The sequence below is a fragment of the Salvelinus namaycush genome, chromosome 7, assembly GCF_016432855.1.
Source record: "Salvelinus namaycush isolate Seneca chromosome 7, SaNama_1.0, whole genome shotgun sequence".
Lineage (NCBI taxonomy): Eukaryota > Metazoa > Chordata > Actinopteri > Salmoniformes > Salmonidae > Salvelinus > Salvelinus namaycush.
Window position 1 is genome coordinate 21922909 of NC_052313.1, and position 23785 is coordinate 21946693.

Genomic DNA, 23785 nt, shown 5'->3' on the forward strand with positions numbered 1-23785 from the left:
GGGTTAAGTGACTTGCTCAAGGGCACATCGACAGACTTTTCACCTAGTCAGGACTGGGATTCAAACCAGCAACCATTCGGTTACCGGCCCAATGTCCTTAATCGCTAGGCTACCTGCTTACACACACGCACACGCACACGCACACGCACACGCACACACACACACAGAAAACCTACACCCAATCAAACACACACGTCCTACACACATATGTTCACACATATTAAACAGTATTTAACCATTTCATTACGTGTGATGAAATGGTTATGAGGCCCTGACACGTATGCACAAAGACGGGCCTATAAAAAGCCCCCGTGGCCGTTCTTTTTCTACAACATTACCCAGAGGCAGGGCCCGGCGGAACACCCTTAATAATCATCAGAGAGATAACACTGTCAATTAGCATATTCATTAAGAAACTGAAAAGATGGCCTCCCATCCATATTCTTCTTCTCTTTTTCAGGGCTTCTTTTTTCTCAGGGTGGTGATGAGTCACTGCAGGGGTTTTATCTTTTCAGCTGCTTAGTGTAGCGTGGGACGTGCCAGTCCCCCACATGGAAAACTATTAGCCTCGGCGTGACGCAGGACACGCGTGGAGCACGTGTCCCTCCTATCTTCCTCTCTCTCTCTCTCTCTCTCTCTCTCTCTCTCTGTCCCCCCTCTCTCCTAGCCACCTATGTCCAGCCCCCTATATCACCACTGTCTGTCTATTTCGTCGCTCTAGGCCGTCTGTCTGTCTGTCTGTAGCTCCACGTATCATTTATATATTCCCCAGCCTTTCTCTTATCAAAATCAGTTACCAGGATTCAGGAGAGAAGCGGAATACAATTTTTCCTGCACAGCATGAAAGCCTATTTGAATAAATGTGCAGTTGAGTGTCTTTTAGTTTTCACAGTGGGTGAGATAACATGGGTCGCCAACCCCAACAAGAGTAGACTACATTAATTCAGTGGAGGAGGATTTGGGTGATTCTCACCATAACGACAGCACATTTGAAGCTAAATGAAGAAACATAACAAACTCTTCTCTGTTCCCATGACAATCTTTGTTTTTGTCACAGCAACACATATTTATGCGGCAAGTAGCCTAGCGGTTAAATTAAGAGCGTTTGGTCAGTAACCAAAAGGTCGCTGTTCGAATCCCTGAGCTGACTAGGTGAAACATCTGTTGACGAGCCCTTGAACAAAGCTCCTTCCTGTAAGTCGCTCTGGAAAAGAGCCCCTGCAAATGAGATTTAAAAAAAAAATGCATAACATTTTGGTACCCCCCCCTCGTATCAGTGATATGTATTATAGTTTACAGCCTCAGAAACACTGATGAAACCAACATAACACCACACTGTAAAACACAGATCTCTGTGTCTCTGTACAAACGTATGGGGCGTTATTTATTTCTGATGGGGTGCTTGTCAAAATAAAGGCATGCTTGATCAAATGAATCTGACCATGGGATATTCAGACAGCCTCCAACAGTCCTAGTTGTTTATAGGTCACCTCCTAACTCTGTATTCATATTGTAGAGTGTAGCACTAGTATTTGCTAAATCAGATCATGCAGAATGGTCATTTGAAAGGGAGGGGTACAGGGTGTTTCCTGGAGTGCAGGTTTGATTGAATTCTGCCCTCATTTGAATGAAGTATTCATCGGGAATGTGGTGAGTGAAATATTAAACAACAGAGTGGAAGGAGCACATTGTGTGTCTAAATGACAGCTTCTCTGTAACAACACCATAGCTTTTCTATAGTCTACCATTACTTTACTATCCTGACCAAACAAGGCTTTTCTGTTGACTGACTTTGACGGAGCCAGGGGAACTTTGAAACATGAGTCATCACTATCTCCCTCTCGCTTTCTCTCTGTGGGGTTGTGAGTCATCACTATCTCCCTCTCGCTGTCTCTCTGTGGGGTCGTGAGTCATCACTATCTCCCTATCTCTTTATCTCTGTGGGGTCATGAGTCATCACTGTCTCCCTCTCTCTTTCTCTCTTTGTGGGGTCATGAGTCATCACTATCTTCCTATCTCTTTCTCTCTGTGGGTTTCATGAGTCATCACTATCTCTCTCTCTCTTTCTCTCTGTGGGGTCATGAGTCATCACTATCTTCCTCTCTCTTTTGCTCTGTGGGGTCATGAGTCATCACTGTCTCCCTCTCTCTTTCTCTCTGTGGGGTTGTGAGTCATCACTATCTCCCTCTCTCTTTCCCTCTGTGGGGTCATGAGTCATCACTGTCTCCCTCTCTCTTTCTCTCTGTGGGGTTGTGAGTCATCACTGTCTCCCTCTCTCTTTCTCTCTGTGGGGTTGTGAGTCATCACTGTCTCCCTCTCTCTTTCCCTCTGTGGGGTCTGCTCCTCCTATCTGCTTATTTCATATGTCCAGGTTCACCCTCCTCCTCCCTTTCTACCCTCATTGCGTGAATGCCAAGCTTCCCCGTTATCTCTCCGCTACCCAGAATTCCCCCAACGTAATTAGCATCTTTACATTGCCTCTGCACTGGGGCTGATATGGACTGAAGCGGGTGGCGACCATCTTACTGAGGGATTGGGCGAGCACAGCGAGTCATGAGAGTATCACTTGAGAGTAGCTTATAGCTAAAGTGGAGCCTCCTCAGAAGTGAATACCTCGTTAATGGAAGTGTTAAACAGAGGAGCGGCAACAGAGAGCGCAAATGGGCGAAGTGTGTTATTCGTGGAATTTCTATGGAGCCGACAAAAATTCACAAGACGCATTACTCATTGGTTTAAGTGAGGGAAGAGAGGGAGGCAGCAACATGCGCAGGTTGATGCTTTTAAGAGAAGCTTCGCTTAACAGGCTGAATAAAGAGGAGATTCAGCTGTAATGGAAAGAGGCATGCTGCTTTTCAGGCCCCAAAGGAGCTTCGCTGAGTCACCGCTTGAAATGGCCTGAATCATTTCTCCTTATTCAGATTCTGGCTAGTGCACAGAGAGCTTCATTTGGTTGAGAATAACACAAAACAAATCAGCGCTGCATTGCTAACACAGAGGAAATAACAACAATGTCCTCTGCGGTGAGGCCAAATGCAGGAGACACTGCGTCTAATGGAAATGTATTTGCGGCTACCCACCTACCACCTTCCCACCACCGGGTAAACGTATTCCACCCTGGATAAGAAAATAAATGTAAGCCAATTAAGGTGGCAAACAATTTGGGGTAATGGATTTGATCCATCGGCAGTATCACAGACACGTAGGCACACATAGACGGCTGACAAATGAACACAATATACTGAGCCAGACAGACACACACACACACACACACACACACACACACACACACACACACACACACAGACCACAGAGCGTACCAAAGTCCACCAGCTTCACCCCTCCTTGTGTGGTCAGTAGGATGTTGTTGCCTTTGACATCCCGGTGGATGGTCTTGTTGATGTGCAGGTGATGGAGACCCTGTAACAGTAGAGATAGTAGTAATATAGTAAGTCATCGGAAAGAGGGTCATTCAATTCATAGTTGGGAAAAGTAATTTTCAGTCTCTCTCTCTCTCTCTCTCTCTCTCTCTCTCTCTCTCTCTCTCTCTCTCTCTCTCTCTCTCTCTCTCTCTCTCTCTCTCTCTCTCTCTCTCTCTCTCTCTCTCTCTCTCTCTCTCTCTCTCTCTCTCTCTCTCTCTCTCTCTCTCTCTCTCTCTCTCTCTCTCTCTCTCTCAATTCAATTCAATTCAATTCAATTCAATTCAAGGGGCTTTATTGGCATGGGAAACATGTGTTAACATTGCCAAAGCAAGTGAGGTAGATATTATACAAAAGTGAAATAAACAATACAAATTAACAGTAAACATTACACATACAGAAGTTTCAAAACAATAAAGACATTACAAATGTTATATTATATATATACAGTGTTGTAACAATGTACAAATGGTTAAAGCACACAAGTTAAAATAAATAAGCATAAATATGGGTTGTATTTACAATGGTGTTTGTTCTTCACTGGTTGCCCTTTTCTTGTGGCAACAGGTCACAAATCTTGCTGCTGTGATGGCACACTGTGGAATTTCTCCCAGTAGATATGGGAGTTTATCAAAATTGGATTTGTTTTCAAATTCTTTGTGGATCTGTGTAATCTGAGGGAAATATGTCTCTCTAATATGGTCATACATTGGGCAGGAGGTTAGGAAGTGCAGCTCAGTTTCCACCTCATTTTGTGGGCAGTGTGCACATAGCCTGTCTTCTCTTGAGAGCCATGTCTGCCTACGGCGGCCTTTCTCAATAGCAAGGCTATGCTCACTGAGTCTGTACATAGTCAAAGCTTTCCTTAAGTTTGGGTCAGTCACAGTGGTCAGGTATTCTGCCACTGTGTACTCTCTGTTTAGGGCCAAATAGCATTCTAGTTTGCTCTGTTTTTTTGTTAATTCTTTCCAATGTGTCAAGTAATTATCTTTTTGTTTTCTCATGATTTGGTTGGGTCTAATTGTGCTGTTGTCCTGGGGCTCTGTGGGGTGTGTTTGTGTTTGTGAACAGAGCCCTAGGACCAGCTTGCTTAGGGGACTCTTCTCCAGGTTCATCTCTCTGTAGGTGATGGCTTTGTTATGGAAGGTTTGGGAATCGCTTCCTTTTAGGTGGTTGTAGAATTTAACGGCTCTTTTCTGGATTTTGATAATTAGTGGGTATCGGCCTAATTCTGCTCTGCATGCATTATTTGGTGTTCTACGTTGTACACGGAGGATATTTTTGCAGAATTCTGCATGCAGAGTCTCAATTTGGTGTTTGTCCCATTTTGTGAAATCTTGGTTGGTGAGCGACTCTCTCTCTCTCTCTCTGTCACAAGTCCATCCACCGTTCAAAGAGCATGCTTACCGTGAGGGCCTCGTGTATGATATAGGCAATGATCGCCTCATCCATTCTGTCCCCTCTCTTCAGCATGCCTTTGGCCAGGTCTGTCACCGAACCTCCATTGCAGAGCTACAGGCACATAAGAAAGAGAGAAGACAATAGCTTTCCTTTGCTAAACCGTAGCGTGAGTCAGCATATTCTGGCCAAAGCTGAGACAATGAGCTTAAATCTAGATATGCCACATCTCGATGTGCATACCGTAGCTTCGCATTGTGTAACACCCTTCTGATAAAAGCGCTGGGTATAAAATTAAGATTTCAGAAGGAATCTTCAAAGCTCTGAAGACCATGGTGGTGATAGTTGATTATTTTGTTCAATCTCTCTACGCTTATCTATATGAAACAGCTTAGGGGGAGGTAGGAATTGTGCGTATAGAGAAAATGCAGATTCTCCTAAGAGGGGTATAATCGGCTTTGTGATGACTAAACTGTAATTATTAAAGATGTGCGAATCGAGGTCCTCGAATGAAGCACCTCCGCCTACTTTGGAGACTATTCCTGTCAGGAAGATTAAAGTCCATGCATATGCATATGCCTTGATGAAAACCCACGAAAAGTGTTTTAAAGTATACATTTGGCAGAGAGCTTTACTGAGCAGAATGTCAAGGGAAAGCAGACTTGAGTCATTGGATTTGTTTTCATTACCAAGTGATCAGTGCTCATTTTCCACCACAAAAAAAAAAAAAAAAAAAACCTACGCTTGATTACACAACATATCTCTCGTACGAAGAATTGTAACTTTCCGCATACTACATAAAGGTTGCTATGTTACATTGTGAGTAGCACAATCTATCTCCTTAAAGTGAGATGTGGCTCGATTATGTCAACGCCTGCCTGAAAATCACAGGAAAATCACAGAAAATTGCCCTATGTGTTGCCAAGGCAACAATAATACCCCATTATTTTGGGCTGTCATCACCTGACCTCCAGATAAAGGGGAAAACGCCCTTGAGTGCCGACTGAGATGTGGAGGAAACAGAGTGCCACATAATAGTACACTCTAAGTAGCTGTGTCTAAGTACTTTATAGACAGATACAATGACATCTCATCTGCATCAGTGGAAAGCTTGAATCAAGCAATAAATATTTTGTCTATGCACTCTCAGAAGTGGTACTTGTTTTGCCTGCATTTTCATGAGGAATTGCATGCATAAAAGCATTTTGCATTCAAAAAGGGAAATGTCTATTTGTCTAATTATGCGTAGAACACTTACACTCCTATAATCAGAGACATCTCTGTCTCACTTGTGAATTGAAAGGATAATGAGGGAAGAAAATTCAGTGGTTACAGAAAATTAGAAGCATCCTCTTGTGGAGGACAACCTAAAAATGTTTCACAATAATTCTCAGAGTGAGTCACAAAACACAAAGTGTAATCATCAATGTAATCATGTCTACTATGATGTAATGGTAACAAGTTATAGAGAGTTTATAGCGTTTTTGTGATATTTGTTTCCATGATCATTCACAAGTCACGGAAATGCAAGCAAAAACAATGTTTTAATACTAAATTCCCAAAATATATGAGGATGGGAAATTGATCGAGGAAAAATGCAGTAACACAACCAGGTTTTTATAGATAGCTTCTCTGTTTGTGACTTCGTAAGGAGTTCCCAAAAAGACAGAGCCATTTTCTGATCTCATTAACATTCTGTCCACATGGCCCAAAGCCATTGTGCACTGTGTTTCTGCCCTCATGTTTCTCTGCCAGTTACATGCATTCATTGAGCTAACCACAGGGAGTTGTAATTTGCCTGTTCCACTTAGTCTACAGTTTACAGTACACAGTGTGCACTTTTTAAATGGGGGAAAGGAAAGGAAATGGTTCGAATATACAGTCATGACCGTAATTATTGGCACCCTTGATAAAGATGCGCAAAAAAGACTGTATAAAATGAATAATACAAATACTGAGCAATATTGTAATGCTCCAAAACATTTAAAAGTGATATTATCTTAAACTAATAAAATGAATAGACAATTAAATAACTATATAAAAGATAGGGGTCAGAATTAGTGCTGCCCGTTTTCAACCACTGGTATGTGTGGCCAAAGAGCCCCAAAACAATTTGTCATCAAAAAAAGGATGCATACTACAGAAAAGAACCCCATACTTACAGTAAAATATGGCGGCCGAGCTTGAGGTTATGGGGCTATTTTGCTTCCACTGGTCGTGGGGCCATTGATGAGGTCAACGACACAATGAACTTTACCCAGTACCAGGACATTTTAGCCAAAAAACCTGGCTGCCTCTACCAGGAGGCTGAAACTTGGCTGCAAGTGGATCTTCCAGCAAGACAATAACCCCAAGAACTAATCAAAATCCACAAAGAAATGGTTAATCGACCGCAAAATCAACATTTGCAACACTTGAAACCCATTGAAAACCTGTGGTTTGAATTGAAGAGGGCAGTCCGTAAACACATATGAAGGACATCAAGGATCTGGAAAGATGGATTGGTCTAACGGCTCAGTGTTGTTATCCTGCCGTAGCAATAAAAACAGTGGTGCCAATCATTTTGACACGTAAAAATCTACAAAAATAAAAAGATACCTTGTTAAATCAAATCTGAGCAGTTGTGTTAGCAGAAAATAATAGCATTTCTGAATTTTTTTGGGCACACAATATAGCTCAGTATTTGTCTTTTTTGCTCATCTTTATCAAGGGTGCCAGTAATTTTGGTCATGACTGTAGATGGACGTGCCGCTTTGATATGCTTAAATTCTCCTGTTTTCTTATGTTTCCTTCAACACTTAGATACGGACGTCAAGACGTGTGATGACGACAGACAAGATGTGTGGTAGCCAGGTGGTGTATTGTTAGGGAAGTCAGATGATGTCAAGCACCCTTCACATGTGAGAGCTTCACACAGACCCCTAGAGGGCTGAACATGGGCAAACTGATTTGCCCTCGCAAGGACTAAACCATGATATGTTGTACCTGCATGTCTGTCTGTCTGTCCTGATGATATGGAAAAACATTGTTAAATAGAAGCTCAGTCAAAACCCCAGTATTCCATAAACTGTAACAGTAATACTTCACTTCACTTCCTGCAAGCCCCGGCTATTTCCTATCAGCCTTTGCAGACAGACTGCAGTCAAGCAGGGCGTATCAGAAGCCTCTGCAGACAGGAGCGTCTCAGAGAGCCGGCTGAGCCTGACGTCAGAGTCCACATCACAGCCGAGATCACCTGTCATCATTAAATTACACAGGGCAAGGCAGACCGATCCATTTTAATGAGCTAGCTAGGCTCCAGTGCCATGGCATTAGCCAAGCTAAACGTTAGCACTCTCTCTCCCAGCCACACTGTTTGGTCTTCTAGAGTGCCCCATTTAACGCCAACATTAATTATTTTGGACATGTTGAAAGAGGCAGTCGCACCCCCTGGCTGACTAAAGACGACGTGTGAAATTTCACACTTAGCTACATTGTTTTCTATTTGGGATTACCTAGATGTAGCGTATTAGCTTATTAAGTTCTTGCATTTGAGTCACTTCAAGTCATGTTGCCAACTACTGTTACAGGTACACATCCCAAAATAGCTAATTCCATCAATACCCACATTTGGCCCTAAACCAGAACCCATCAAATCAGATTGTCTCTTCTGTCAACATTGGTCAAATATCCCCAGAGTTCAGACAAGTCTACACGAAGAACATATACTTTAATGTCAGATTTTGGCTTCATTTTGAAACCTCATGGTTATCTCCCCGCGAGAGACTGTGGGCACATTGTTACAGTCAGACATGAACATAATTCCTCACATGTTGTATGGAAATGACTTGAGACTTAGGGGCTAATACTGTTAGCTGCCATCACCGGCTCCATCCCCCTACCTTCTGCTAGACTAGCTGTTGGATTTAAAAGTCTTAGCCTGCTATTTATACCCACAATAAAAATGGAGGGATGGTATGAAATACTGTACACAAACTAGTTACCACAACCATAAAGTCATAAACACCACCTATTTCAATTTATTTTCTTCAAATCAGATTTTAAACCTAACCTTAACCCTAACCACACTGCTAACTTAATGCCTAACTCTAACCTTAAATGAAGACAAAAGCACATTTTTGTTTTAATACATTTTTACGATATAGCCATTTTGACTTTGTGGTTGTGGTAGCTAGTGGAAACCCGATGACGATAGATAACTAGTAGTAGGGATGTGAAGCTTTCTGAGCTCCATACTGGGTCATCATCATTGCTATACTGGGTCCTGTCAATCATTAGCTAAGAGCTGTCAGTGGGTACTGTGAGTCATCACATGATGATCCCGCCTATAGGATATGTGGACCTTAACCAATCACCACAACGCAACAAGACAGCTTCAAAAGAAATGCATATTGTGAATCACCATAGTTCTTCTTTGTCAGCTCAAAGGTTTGGCCAGTAAGCCTCGAAACAGAACAGGAGATGATCCAATACAGATCAGGTGCTGCTTTTGTCATGTAAATGAGTTTAATGGATCAAAGACCATGAAAAAAAGAAGAAGAAAAGATGATGAGGATGTCACAAATATGTATGCCCCCCCCTCCCCATACCCCCCTCTTTTGATTGGGCATTCCATTTTAAGCTTGGAGATGTTTTCTCTACAGGTGCAGCTAGTTATATTGAGCAGTATAATTGTGTAGATCTATGTTTACTGCAGCACAAAGAGATGTCTCCATAAAAGGACCTTTGTTACTTTTCAACTTGTAACAAAAATGATGTTTAATCATTGTGTGTGTGTGTGTGTGTGTGTGTGTGTGTGTGTGTGTGTGTGTGTGTGTGTGTGTGTGTGTGTGTGTGTGTGTGTGTGTGTGTGTGTGCGTGTGTGCGTGTGTGCGTGTGTGCATGCGCATGCGTGTGTGCGTGCGCGTGTGCGTGTGTGTGTGCGTGCGTGCGTGCGTGTGCGCGTGCGTGTGTGGGTGTGTGTGTGTACGTGTGTGAGTGCATGGTGTGCGTGTCTGGTCCTCAGGCCAAGGTCTCTGATTTCTGACTGTGTTTATTTAAAGCCCTAAAAACAAAGCCATTATAAACCTCATTGTCAATTAATAACGGCCAGAGTTGGCGACGACTTGGAGTCAGGGAGAATAAGGACAGTGTTTTTAAGGGAGTAAAATGCAGGCTTGAAGACAACAGAGCTGAAAGACAAATAGTGTGTTTCAAAAAAGAACATTAAACATGATTAGATGCATGTTATTAGTACTTTATATGAAATGATTTCACAACTTAAAGCGTAGAACAGAGCACTGGATTGCTGTTCAAATTAAGGTATTGGGTACACAAGGGCAGAGTGGCCGAGGGTTTGAAGCAGCGGCACACTATGATTGATATATGTGTGTCAAAAAGCAGAGTGCCGGGCTATTTAAACGTCAGACCACGGATCCATCTTCTCAGCTCATTTCACAGACGGAACAATTATCTACCCCTATCATAGGGATCGCTGTCTCAATATTTAAGTCACCCGGTGTATAATGAACGCAATCTCCCCCCTGTTAGTTTATCTGCATTAAACATGCCATCGCTGCAATGATCCTTCATTATTATGGTGGGATGGTGGTCATAGAATTGATGGTTGCAGTGTGCTCCAATACTAATCATGCCAACGTGCTTCATGGTAATTGTTTGGTTGTTTTGGATCATTTTCATTGGTTTGAAAATAAGTCTGTACAATATTTAGCCATGTATGTAACAATATGTAAACGCTGACGACAACTGCCATAACACTGTGATCATGCCACTACTGATGACACTAACCGTTGTTTTGGCGCATTGCTGTTCAACTAGCTTACCTACATAAGAGTTTGCATTACAGTTTAAGTCTGGTGTTATCAGCTCAGAGGTTATCCTTTGAGCTTTGATACTGAATGACATGGCTACAAGTATTTTTACATCGGCTTACCTTACCACTCATTTCGCTACACCCGTTATAACATCTGCTAAACACGTGTATGTGACAAATCAAATTTGATTTGATTCGATGACTTCCAAAAGCACACAGTGTAAGTGTAAGACAGGGTGTCTTTAGGCACCGTATCTCTGTGAGGAACTGGAACCTCGACATTGTGTAGCAACTCAGTGAGGGGAAACAGCAGTAGTCAGGCATATGTATAGCTAGCCCTGCACATAGGAAGTCACTCGTTTCAGACAAACCATTTTACATTTGTTGAGTAGCTGACCAAGCACGCACGCATGACTTGATTCTGGGTGCAGAGATTAAAAACATATGTGAAGCCAGAACTACCCAAGATGCTAGCTTTATCCTGCCAACCACTTCACTTCCTGGCACTCGAGGCCTTATTTCCTTTTATACAACAGGTGGGTGTAATCCTGGATGCTGATTGGCTAAAACTTAATTCCAGCCGGTGTCTATTCCACAAGTTACCACCGGCTAAGGCTATGACGTTAAAATGCCCATTTACTGTTCTATCTCACTGCGCAATCCACTGTCTGATCAGCCCAACCAGGCAATTTATAAACTTGATCTCCACCACAAAAAATAGCAGAGATTTGTGTAAACGTTGCCGTCTATCTCTCCGACATTTGCAACATTGTTTCAATATCAAAACTCAATTTGCAGCTGTCCCACCATAATGAAGATGTTGGGACTCTGGATGAGACAGACAAGCAAGCAGCTTTACTCAGACAGTCGAAATCATGAACCAGCATCCTTTTTATGGATATATACAAAGAAATGTCAGTGGAAAAAGAGGTCAAAAGAAACTAAATGCAGCTGGTTTGCTGTCATTCCAGCTTCAGTTTTATGTGATTGTGTTAGCTGTGTTGATGGCTAGCTCCTCTGAACAGTGTCCTGGCGAGAGAGCAAATGTTCTATGCCAGGCAAAATTGCACATCATTAGCTCATTGTTATGGATGTATCGAAATAAATGTCACAAGAAAACAGCTTAATCAAACACAAATGCTGCACTTTGCTGTTATTCTGGCTGCACTGTTTGACGTGACTGTGTTAGCCGAAGTTGGCTAGCTAGCAAGCAAGGGATAAGAATGTTGCTAGCCATCACGGCAACGAAACATTTAGAACGAAGGTCCATAGATTGAGAACGAAAAGACTTCACGATTGGGTCTCTGGCAACCTAACCGATAGAATGAACAACCAGCCGGCTTGGGTAGCAACCCTAGATTTGTGTCAGGACTATATCTCATGGAAGGATTAAATAGTATGAATAATTTAATCAAATTAACGTCTTTAATGAAAATATGTCAATCATTATTTGAATATGATGGTACACAACACCTGTGCCAATATATCCTCCGAACACCGGCTTCTCAGGCAGTATCACTTAATTAGCAATGTGTTATGTGCTGTTAGTGAGGAGAAGACTAAGGTCCACTGATTAAAATAAAAATCATAAATACAACATGGGCACAGAATACACAGCAATATCAATTTATGACTAATACGATGCTGGAAGAGCTATTAGTACCACAAAAAGATAATAATTCAAAATGTAACATTGGGCTGACGTTATAGAGGTTGTTTGCATAATTGATAATAAGGGACTGAAACACTGCTTTGTGTGTTTTGCTATCACAGACTGGAACATGTTCCGGGATTCTTCCGATGGCATTGAGGAGTACACCACATCAGTCACTGGCTTTATCATCAGTCACTGGCTTTATCAATAAGTGCATCAAGGACGTCGTCCCCACAGTGACTGTACATACATACCCCAACCAGAAGCCATGGATTACAGGCAACATTCGCACTGAGCTAAAGGGTAGAGCTGCCGCTTTCAAGGTGCGCGACTCTAAGCCGGAAGCTTATAAGAAATCCAGCTATGCCCTCCGATGAACTATCAAACAGGCAAAGCGTCAATACAGGGCTAAGATTGAATTGTACTACACCGGCTCCGACGCTCATCTTATGTGGCAGGGCTTGCAAACTATTACAGACTACAAAGGGAAGCACAGCCGCGAGCTGCCCAGTGACACGAGCCTACCAGACGAGCTAAATCACTTCTATGCTCGCTTCGAGACAAGCAACACTAAGACATACATGAGAGCATTAGCTGTTCCGGACGACTGTGTGAGCACAGTCTCCGAAGCCGACGTGAGTAAGACTTTTAAACAGGTCAACATTCACAAGGCTGCAGGGCCAGACAGATTACCAGGACGTGTGCTCCGGGCATGTGCTGACCAACTGGCAGGTGTCTTCACTGACATTTTCAACATGTCCCTGATTGAGTCTGTAATACCAACATGTTTCAAGCAGACCACCATAGTCCCTGTGCCCAAGAACATGAAGGCAACCTGCCTAGATGACTACAGACCCGTAGCACTCACGTCCGTAGCCATGAAGTGTGTTGAAAGGCTGGTAATGTCACAACAACACCATTATCCCAGAAACCTTAGACCCACTCCAATTTGCATGCCGCCCAAACAGATCCACAGATGATGCACTCCACACTGTACTTTCCCTCCTGGACAAAAGGAACACCGATGAAAGAATGCTATTCATTGACTACAGCTCAGAGTTCAACACCATAGTACCCTCAAAGCTCATCACTAAGCTAAGGATCCTGGGACTAAACACCTCCCTCTGCAACTAGATCTTGCATTTCCTGACGGGCCGCTCCCAGGTGTTGGTTAGAGCCTGTAAGTAAGCATTTCACTGTAGACCTTACTCGAGTTGGGCATCTCCGGCGCGGCCCACGCTTGGATTGCGTCCTACCTGACAGGTCGCTCCTACCAGGTGGCGTGGCGAGAATCTGTCCGCACCACGTGCTCTCACCACTGGTGTCCCCCAGGGCTCTGTTCTAGGCCCTCTCCTATTCTCGCTATACACCAAGTCACTTGGCTCTGTCATATCCTCACATGGTCTCTCCTATCATTGCTATGCAGACGACACACAATTCATCTTCTCCTTTCCCCCTTCTGATAACCAGGTGGCGAATCGCATCTCTGCATGTCTGGCAGACATATCAGTGTGGATGACGGATCACCACCTCAAGCTGAACCTCGGCAAGACGGAGCTGCTCTTCCTCCCGGGGAAGGACTGCCCGTTCCATGATCTCGCCATCACGGTTGACAACTCCATTGTGTCCTCCTCCCAGAGTGCTAAGAACCTTGGCGTGATCCTGGACAACACCCTGTCGTTCTCAACTAACATCAAGGCGGTGACCCGTTCCTGTAGGTTCATGCTCTACAACATTCGCAGAGTACGACCCTGCCTCACACAGGAAGCGGCGCAGGTCCTAATCCAGGCACTTGTCATCTCCCGTCTGGATTACTGCAACTCGCTGTTGGCTGGGCTCCCTGCCTGTGCCATTAAACCCCTACAACTCATCCAGAACGCCGCAGCCCGTCTGGTGTTCAACCTTCCCAAGTTCTCTCACGTCACCCCGCTCCTCCGCTCTCTCCACTGGCTTCCAGTTGAAGCTCGCATCCGCTACAAGACCATGGTGCTTGCCTACGGAGCTGTGAGGGGAACGGCACCTCCGTACCTTCAGGCTCTGATCAGGCCCTACACCCAAACAAGGGCACTGCGTTCATCCACCTCTGCCCTGCTCGCCTCCCTACCTCTGAGGAAGTACAGTTCCCGCTCAGCCCAGTCAAAACTGTTCGCTGCTCTGGCACCCCAATGGTGGAACAAACTCCCTCACAACGCCAGGTCAGCGGAGTCAATCACCACCTTCCGGAGACACCTGAAACCCCACCTCTTTAAGGAATACCTAGGATAGGATAAAGGATAATCCTTCTAACCCCCCCCCCCCCCCCCCCCCCCCCCCTTAAAAGATTTAGATGCACTATTGTAAAGTGGTTGTTCCACTGGATATCATAAGGTGAATGCACCAATTTGTAAGTCGCTCTGGATAAGAGCGTCTGCTAAATGACTTAAATGTAAATGTAAATGTAAATGCTGTAAGGGTCTACACCTGTTGTATTCGGCGCACGTGACAAATAACATTTGATTTGATTTCAAAGACAGGAGAACATTAAAGTTGAATTAAAGTTATTCCTAACTAAACTCCTAATTATGTTAGTTCATGGCTTTTCATCATAAAGTACCAAGTAAATTTAAAAAGCCATGTGAAATAAGATCTTGATAATTACATTTAAAAAAATTCTACTAGGCAAGTAAGGTAAGAACAAATTCTTATTTACAATGACGGCCCAGGAACAGTGGGTTAACTGCCTTGTTAGGGGCAGAACGACAGATTTTTAGGATTCGATCTAGCAACCTTTCGGTTACTGGCCCAACGCTCTAACCACTAGGCTACTTGCTGCCCCATAAATAGCACAGCTCCTTGGGTTTACCATTCAACCATGAGAACCAAAAATATCAAGGTATACAATTTAGGTCGACAATATTCCCAATTAGAGAATCAAATTGGTCCCTTTATTGGTATCTTTGAAGTTTTTATAGGGTTGAGGTCTCAAACCTTCAATGGACCCAGATTGGGAGCAAAAGATGAAAGCTCCCTCATCTCCCCACATCCGCTATCTATCATAAAGGAGTCCACTAGAGAGACTGAGTTATAAGCACAAGAGCAGAGCCCAATGAGGCCCAATGAGGAAGCAACAAAGTGAAGGATGCAATTTGTGCAGATCGTCGTCATAATGAGCAGCGAGGCGTGAGGAGAGGGGATCCTCTGATCCACAATGAACCACGGAAAATTACAGTTCAGAAGGAAGGACTGTAACCATGGTGATTGCATCCTCTATCACCCATCCTCGCCCCTTTGTATTTTCCCCTCTCCCTTTGTATAAATACACACACATGCACACACTCTCATACACACACACACACACACACACACACACACACACACACACACACACACACACACACACACACACACACACACACACACACACACACACACACACACACACACACACACACACACACACACACACACACACACACACACACACACTGCGTCCAGAAACGCGACTGGCAGGCCCCGTGGATTAGTCCCTCAGATTTGGCCTGCTGGCTTGAGGTTTTTGAATGAGGAAAGAGTTTGCATACAGATATGCAAAACACAGTGGGGATAGAGAGCAAACAAAGTAGCAAAGTTGACTGAACTCGCCCAAACACTGGCTTTGCTTTTCTAACCCGCGGTAAATGTGCTCCACTGAAATACCTCAGGGAGTCCTAGTGAGGACTTAAAACAAAGGCCCAATTGGTACATATCAACACCTGCCTTGTGACAGAATAGGATTTACTCTAACTAAGACTGCGGCCCTTGATTGGTATGCTTTGGAAGTCTGAATGGTGTGGTAACATTGTATTCAGAGTATGCTTATGGTGATCATGCTAACAGAAAACCCCTGTCCTCCTGCTGGTAACATTATTGGTTTGAAGTCCAACTTTCATTCAGAGAGGAGCCTGACATCTAAAGTCAGACAGGTGATTAAACGACCCTTCCACCGAGAAGGAAACTGAGGAGAGCCAGGCAGAAACATAAGCTGGCGATGTGAAAACTATCTACTGGGTTAGCATTACACCGAGAGGGGATAGTTGATAATGTTCAAGCCCTCTGAGCTTGGATAACAGAAATGTGTGAGCTTTGTTCAAGCTTGGCTACTTTACCTTAGATTACAGACTTGTAAAAGAGGCTAGGGTAATGGAAACAGGCTGAAGCATCACACAGAACACAGCGGCACGGAGGACAACATCAGTTAAGAAGCAGGCCAACAAATAACTTTCCCTGAGGCACAGCAGAGAGGCCGCTTGTCCTGCATGCTTCAATAGGGGCTCACAAACAAATGCCGGGGACACACGTGCACACACAATGCACGCAAGTGCACATATACATTCACAATCACACTCACACAACTCAAAAACGCACACAATTACACTGGCAAACACTGTTCGGTAACATACAGAAAATATCCTACATCTAACCCTACATACAAAGATATTATGTGATTAGACACAAACGAACACACAACTGGAATCTGAACATCTAACACAGACAGCATGTGTGACTTTTGGCGCTGTGAGCTTTCCCACCAGAGCCTCCTGGGCCAGCTGACCATTATTACCAGCAGTTCATATAATATTTGAAACAGTCTCTCTCGATCTTCACAGCAGGATCTCAAATTTGAGGGTCAAATATCAGACAGCACAAAGCTCAGCTAGTGGCGCATCAGATCTCGCTAACACTTTCCTCAGACGCAGGTTGACCTCCGTAAAACACGTTTGTCTGGAGCTTGGCATTCTGGGGGAAATACAATGTAAAGGATGCAGAGCTACGGGCCACACTGCCTCTCACAATCATAACATCAACAAGGTCCCCTTGAAATTTTTCTCTCAAAAAACACCGTTTTCATAATTGAGTCACGAAATTCACACTCAGTACGTTCAGAAGGATACGGTTGTTTTTCATTGTGTGAATAAAAAGCAGCCAGGCAAAAGTCTCAGACTTCACTGTGGTTATTCTTCCTCTTGAGCCAGCCAAATACTGCGCTTGACTTGACATGTCGAAATGAGGAAATCCTTTTTAATCGAGGCATTACACTGTACTTACAGTAGAATAGTTAGTAACACTGACAAGCTTACTGGACTGCTGACATTGTGCCTTTGTATTGCCCTAAAAACTCACTACTAAACTGTAACAACACATGCTTGAGTTTGAACAATATTTATACATGTTGATCTTTTAATGTTCATGTTAATGTGCGTCGTATTAAAGGGTCACCTGGGGATACCTGCTATAATCTTGAGGCACATTGCTCAGCTAAATCCTCTACCTGATGTTGAGTCTTACTCACACCAATACTGAACATAAGCTTCCCATGATGGAGCCTCCAGAGAAGGTATCCCCAACTCAGGTCCTCCAGACCAGTTATGTTTTCTGGTTTTCCATCCATACCTTTCAATCAACGACTCTGGTCAATAAACTGTATTAATTGATCATTCAAACCATTGACTGGAGAAGAACAGCAAATTAAGTGGCCCTTGACGGCCAGCATTCAGGACACCTATACCCTTTAGACACTACTGAGCCGAGCTGAGCCAAGCTGAGCTAAACTGGTTACGAATCCACAATAAGTTGCTTGAACTGTGCTCCAAAGGACAATGTGAAAACAAAATACCTGAGCCAGGCAATGTGTTGGCGATTGCAGGGTAGTATAAAAAGTGTAATGAACTTATATTTGCAGTTGTGAAAACAGCCCCTGGACACCCAGAATATACTGCACTCAGCCAGACAAGAGCAAAATCAGCTGTCCACACTGATTCGTGGAGACAGCCCAGGAAATGCAAATCCCTCCTCTGCTTCACTCAGCACGACACAGGTTGAGCCAATGACACCAGAGCCCATATGGCCTTCTATGGGAAAGCTGTATGTCCAGACCTCCTGCTGGATCTTATACTGTTACATAATACCTTCCCCTGCCTTGTCCCTTCACCACTGTGCTGTCTACCTAGTATAGAGCCGACTAGTTGAACAAATCTATCATTGACCAAGGCACTTAACCCTAATTGCTTCTGTAAGTCACTCTGGATAAGAGTGTCTTATAATTGACTAAAATGTAAATAGTTAGTCACATTGATGTACAGCAAAAAAACATTGTGGGCTTTACCTCAAGAACTAGCCACAACTGGTCCCCGTTTTTGACATCCTTCTGGTAGTACATCCCGAAGAATTTAACCACATTGGAGTGGTCAGAGAGAGCCTTGAGGATATTGTATTCTGCTTCAATCTCCTCATCGATATCCTGGAAAACAATAACCAACATGGGTCAACAATGTAAAATGACAGGAGACTTATCATGAATCCTCAATGACCTAATCTGTGACAATTTGGTGTTCTGCAGCCAAATCTTATGATAGATTGTTTGTCATGTTATGTATTCAATCATATGCCAAATCACAATACATGCTCGCATCACAAAGAAGAATTAAACAGTCATAATGGAACCAACCGCTGTGGTTACAAAAATGTCATCTCAATGCTTACGAATCTGATCATCTTTAATGAGTGATATTGTGCATGTACTGCATGCTTGTGTTCTCTGCAGGAACCTATCAACCGATTGATTAAAAGGATGCTCCTCTCAGAGAAGGGTCTATAGATAATTATTCTTCATTAATGAAATACAGTAACAAACTCCCTACAGACTAATGAGACAGCTATTAAGATGATTCTAGAGGTAAATGGATAAAAACAACTGTTCATTACGCTTTCACTTAATAGTGCCATTCATTGTACCTGGAAAAGCAAATGAACACAACAAGAGTTGCATAATCTACTTAAACCTTGTCCACGTATAGCGTTGAGTATCTGCTTTTGAAAGAAACCATTGTTAGGAATTGTAAACACTTCTAGTGCTTACTGAACTACATGACCAATAATGAAAACATTATACAGTCAAGTAGCTACTGTAGTTGATCTTTTCAAATGTTCTGTCAACGTAGCAATGTGCCATTTGTGTCATATTTTTCCAGCATCTCACCAGATGTCATTTCTCAAAACTGAGTGAGAGGAAGAAAATGTTAGCTCGATTTTATAGCCATAGCAACCACGTTCATTTCAAGCGTGTATTTTCTCTAGATCAGTAATGAAATATATGTTTTATGAATGAACAATGAAACATTTCCCTCTTTCATGTAATTGTAGGGCCTTGAAAGCACAATCTAGGTAAATCTACAGTTGATGCTTTGTGTTGTTATCAAAAGAAGGGGAGGCTGATATTAAGCTATACAGAGAGAGAGAGATGGAGATAGATAAAATATATAAATTGATAAAGAGAAAGAAAGAGAAAGAACAATTCTAATGAGGAGGTTGGGGAAGTCTGTTGTGGAGACAGAAGACTGACTGAGAGAGAGAAAGACATAGAGAATATGAAATAAAGAAAGAGAGAAAAGATTGATAAAGTGACAAAGTGTGACCAAACAGAAGACAGAACCTCAGAGGAGAACAGAAGCCAATAAGATAGACTTTAAATTTGCAGTTTAACATGTGAAAATCGGATTTTCATATTGGAAATTGCTGTTTTCATGACACCATATTTTCACATGTATTAAATGTACAGTTCACGTGTTAACACCACCTTTTCTCATGTGAGGAAAATAACATGTTTTCACCTCATGTGAATTGCAATTTCACATGTGAAAAACAATGACGTAAAAATCACATTTGCAGTTTCACATGTAAGAAAACTCTTAATGTGAAAATATCACTTTCACATGTGGAATTGCAAGTTCACATCTGAAAAACCTTCACCTGTGAAAATCAAAGTTTCACATGTGGAATTGCAAGTTCACATGTGGGGGTGAAATAATGTTATTCTCCTCACGTGAAAAGGTGGTGTTAACATGTTGCAGTAGCAATGTTTTCTACCTGTGTATAATAATTCAAGTGCGTAAAAAAATATGATTTATTTTTCCTGAGCCATCCACCACATTGTTATTGTAGCGCTCCATTGTGTTGCACTGATATACATGTATACTATGCGATACCACAAGGGAGAGGTATTTGGAGTGTTTTTTCTTCCAATGTTGAAGTCCAGTGAAAAGAACAGCGAAGCTATCTCTCCATATCTTCTTATTTTTTATCCTGTTTTCCAGTTTGTACACATGGTTACATTTTCTAAATCTAGAGATTACATGTTTAACAAAATTGTGATGAGTTTTCTGGTCTTTTTGTTGTATCCTCTTATTGTTTTGACCGAGTGAAAACAAGATAGCTAGCTAGTTAAATTTAGTATGCTAGTCAATGAGAACAAGATGGCGTTTCTGAGGATTTTTTATGTCCATAATAAATGTTTTGGCTCTTAAATATACAGTACCCGTCACAAGTTAGGACACACCTAGTCATTCAAGGGTTTTTCTTTATTTTCACTTTTTTCTACATTGTACAATAATAGTGAAGACATCAAAACTATGAAATAACACATATAAAATCATGAAGTAACCAAAAAAGTGTTAAAATAATCCAAATATATTTTACATTTGAGATTCTTCAAAGTAGCCACCCTTTGCCTTAATGACAGCTTTGCTAAATCTTAAATATACCTGATTTTGCTAAATGTTACTTTGGACAAAATCAAGACGTCAATATTCTTTATGTAAAAAAAGCTTAAATGACAGCTCAATTCGAGAACATTCTGAATTTGCTATTAATCGTGATTAATCACAGCAAATCCTGCGATTAACTCATTTTTAAAAATGTATCATTTGACAGCCCTATTTTTTATTGAACAGTCAATATTCTGAGATTGAGAGAAATTGATAATAAATATACTGTAATGTCTGTTTCCAACTCACACTCTCAAACACATAGATCTCCTGAACGCAGCTCACTCTCCAGATCCCAATCATCTGAATTCTGATCACCTGTTCACACACCTGTATGTCATTATCACACACAATTTAGTTCAGTTCTTTGCACCCCGTCATTGTGAGATATTGTTCACATTGTTCACTGCCTCACTAACAACGCCTTTTCCCTGTCTGTACTTTAGCCTATCGGATTTCCTGTTATCAACCTATTGCCTGAACTCCTGGCCTTTTCCCTGCCTGTACTGTACTGTTCTGCCTGTACTGTTGCCTTTTTGGACCCCATGTGTATGACCTTCTGCCTGCCCCTGGACCCAGCTACCTGCCTCCTCCTGTGGTCCGTTACAAATAAACACCTGCTTCGCCCTGCGCTTTAAACCAGCTCTCTGTCTCCCATTGTGTTCATTACATATACATTGGAAGACAAACCCAATATTGGCCCTCTTGATCAAACAGTCAAGACATTGGCTTCTCCTGTGGGAGACATGGGTTCCAATACCACCGGTTCCAAAAGCACACATGTGAAACTTAGAATAGCACATGTGAAATGTTGGAAAACCATGTGTCTGAGTCATGTGAAAAATGTGTGAAAAATAAACGGGAAAATCCATGTGAAACCTGTGCCTGAAAACCACGTGCCCGACTAATGTGTCATTTCTATTCATCATGGATGGCAGCACAGGGCCTGAAGCTCCCTGAAACTCCCCACATGACAGGTCTGGGGCTACAGGTAATGTGATGTGTCCTCACTATGGCTCCCCAGGACCATAAACATACCGAAGACTACTACCGGCCAGCCACACTAATGCATAGTAACGACAACACCTGCATGGCATGAAAGGACATTCCTACTATTGGCCTACTTAAATACCAAGCCCCAACATGCTCATTTCAAAAACATGCTCATTTCAAAAGCATTCACCTCGACATGCAGACACACATACTTCAGAACCTAAGTAAGGAAACATTACTCACATGGATGGGGTCCAGGATCTTGACAGCCGCTTTGCTGCCATCGATCTTGTTGAGGACTTTGTAGACTTTGCCATAAGTCCCTTTCCCGATGGTCTCGATGATCTCCCAGGTATCTGTCGGATCAGGAAATGTGTCGAAGATAATCGATTTCCCTGATTGTGGAAACATCTTCATGAGAGATCTCCTGGGAAAGAGAGGGGTAAAGGAATAACATGGCCATTGTGATTGAACGTTTCTTGCTAAAGCCCCAACTTGTCATTCCATGAATGAAATAAACAAAAGGGCGACCAATCTTGGCACATCAAATCAAATGATTCACATCTTTGCATATAAGCAATATGTCTCCAGTCTTGGCAGTTCATTCTACATATTTCCTTCCAATTGTGGTTACCATGGTTGCATGCTTCCATTCGTGTGTCTTGTGTCTTCCTTAACCCCTCCCCACATGCCAGTTCAAATGACGAAGAAGGTACTGGATGGATGGATGGATGGATGGGCAAGCTTGTTAGCCAGGCTTGTTATTTGTGTCTTTATAAATCCATGGTCTATTTCTGGTAGTCAAAACAATAGTGTAGTCCTGGGCCTTCTCAAATATTGGTTCATGTAAAGTAAAGTGATTGTAAAGGATCTGTAGCTTTATCTCTCATTAGATTTGTTACTGCAGTGTTTATCCTTGTTGGAATTCCACTGAGATGATTGTAATTGTAAGGGTTGTTCACAATGTCCTGAGAACATTACTCAAGGATACTTGATTACCTCAGATACACAGCGTGCATAGGCCTTGCACTTTGAACATTGGAGTGGATCTAATTGGGTTGAAACAGAGCCAATGTTTTAGGTTTTATTTATTTGCACCAAAGAAAAGAAGTGAAAGACAGAATAGATTAAAAAAAACTGGTAATGCAAGTGAGGTGTTTTTTCAATCAGTTAATCAAAGCATATTAATTATAATTGTGCATGATATACTCAGTATACAAGAAAAAATGTGTGTGTGTGTGTGTGTGTGTGTGTGTGTGTGTGTGTGTGTGTGTGTGTGTGTGTGTGTGTGTGCGTGCGTGCGTGCGAGTTAGGCTATATGGAGGGGATTATTATGTCGTTTCAGGCTGACCCCCAGTCTTCGCTTTAAGTTATTGATCGATGATGAGGTTTTGGCAATGTGAAGATAAGAATTCCAGAGTATGGTACCTTTGTATCTGATAGAGAATTGACTATGTGAGGTGCGGCAGAGGGGAGGATGAAGGTTATCGCAGTGTCTTGTGTTATATAGATGGATTTCAGAATTAACATGGAAGAATCCATTGAAGGGTAAACTATCTGGGAGGTATGAGTATTTGTAGATGAAAGTGCATAACTGGCGTACATTAATGTTGTAAATAGACAAGATATTGAGTTTCTTAAACAAAGGTGCAGATGGAGCCAGGTAATTAAATGTGTTTCGTATGATGAGTAATTTGTGTAGGCTGGAGGCATATGTACTGGCCCAGACAATATTACAGTTAATTAAGTTTTAGTATAGAGTTAGGAAGCAAGCCTGATGAACCAAACCACTATTCTTTCTGATGATATCAACAGATTTCATCACTTTGCTACAAACAAATTGAATATGATCATTCCAGGATAACTTTTCATCAATTAGAACTCTGAGGAATCTAGTGGATGTGACTTGTTCCATTTCATTCCTACCAATTGAGATTCTGGCTCTTTTTTATTT

The 23785-nt window shown here is 42.4% G+C and overlaps 1 protein-coding gene across 1 annotated transcript in view; it reads right to left on the bottom strand.

The window, feature by feature from the left end:
• The window catches only part of myo3a (myosin IIIA), a 64040-nt gene extending 41798 nt beyond the window's left edge, over window positions 1–22242 (bottom strand). Inside the window, exons 1-4 of the mRNA XM_038997242.1 lie at window positions 22075–22242; window positions 18402–18536; window positions 4824–4928; window positions 3318–3417 (exon numbers count right to left, since the gene is read on the bottom strand). Coding sequence (XP_038853170.1) covers window positions 3318–3417; window positions 4824–4928; window positions 18402–18536; window positions 22075–22242 — 508 coding nt within the window. The remainder of the gene's footprint in view (window positions 1–3317; window positions 3418–4823; window positions 4929–18401; window positions 18537–22074) is intronic.
• Between the last annotated feature and the right edge of the window lie 1543 nt (window positions 22243–23785).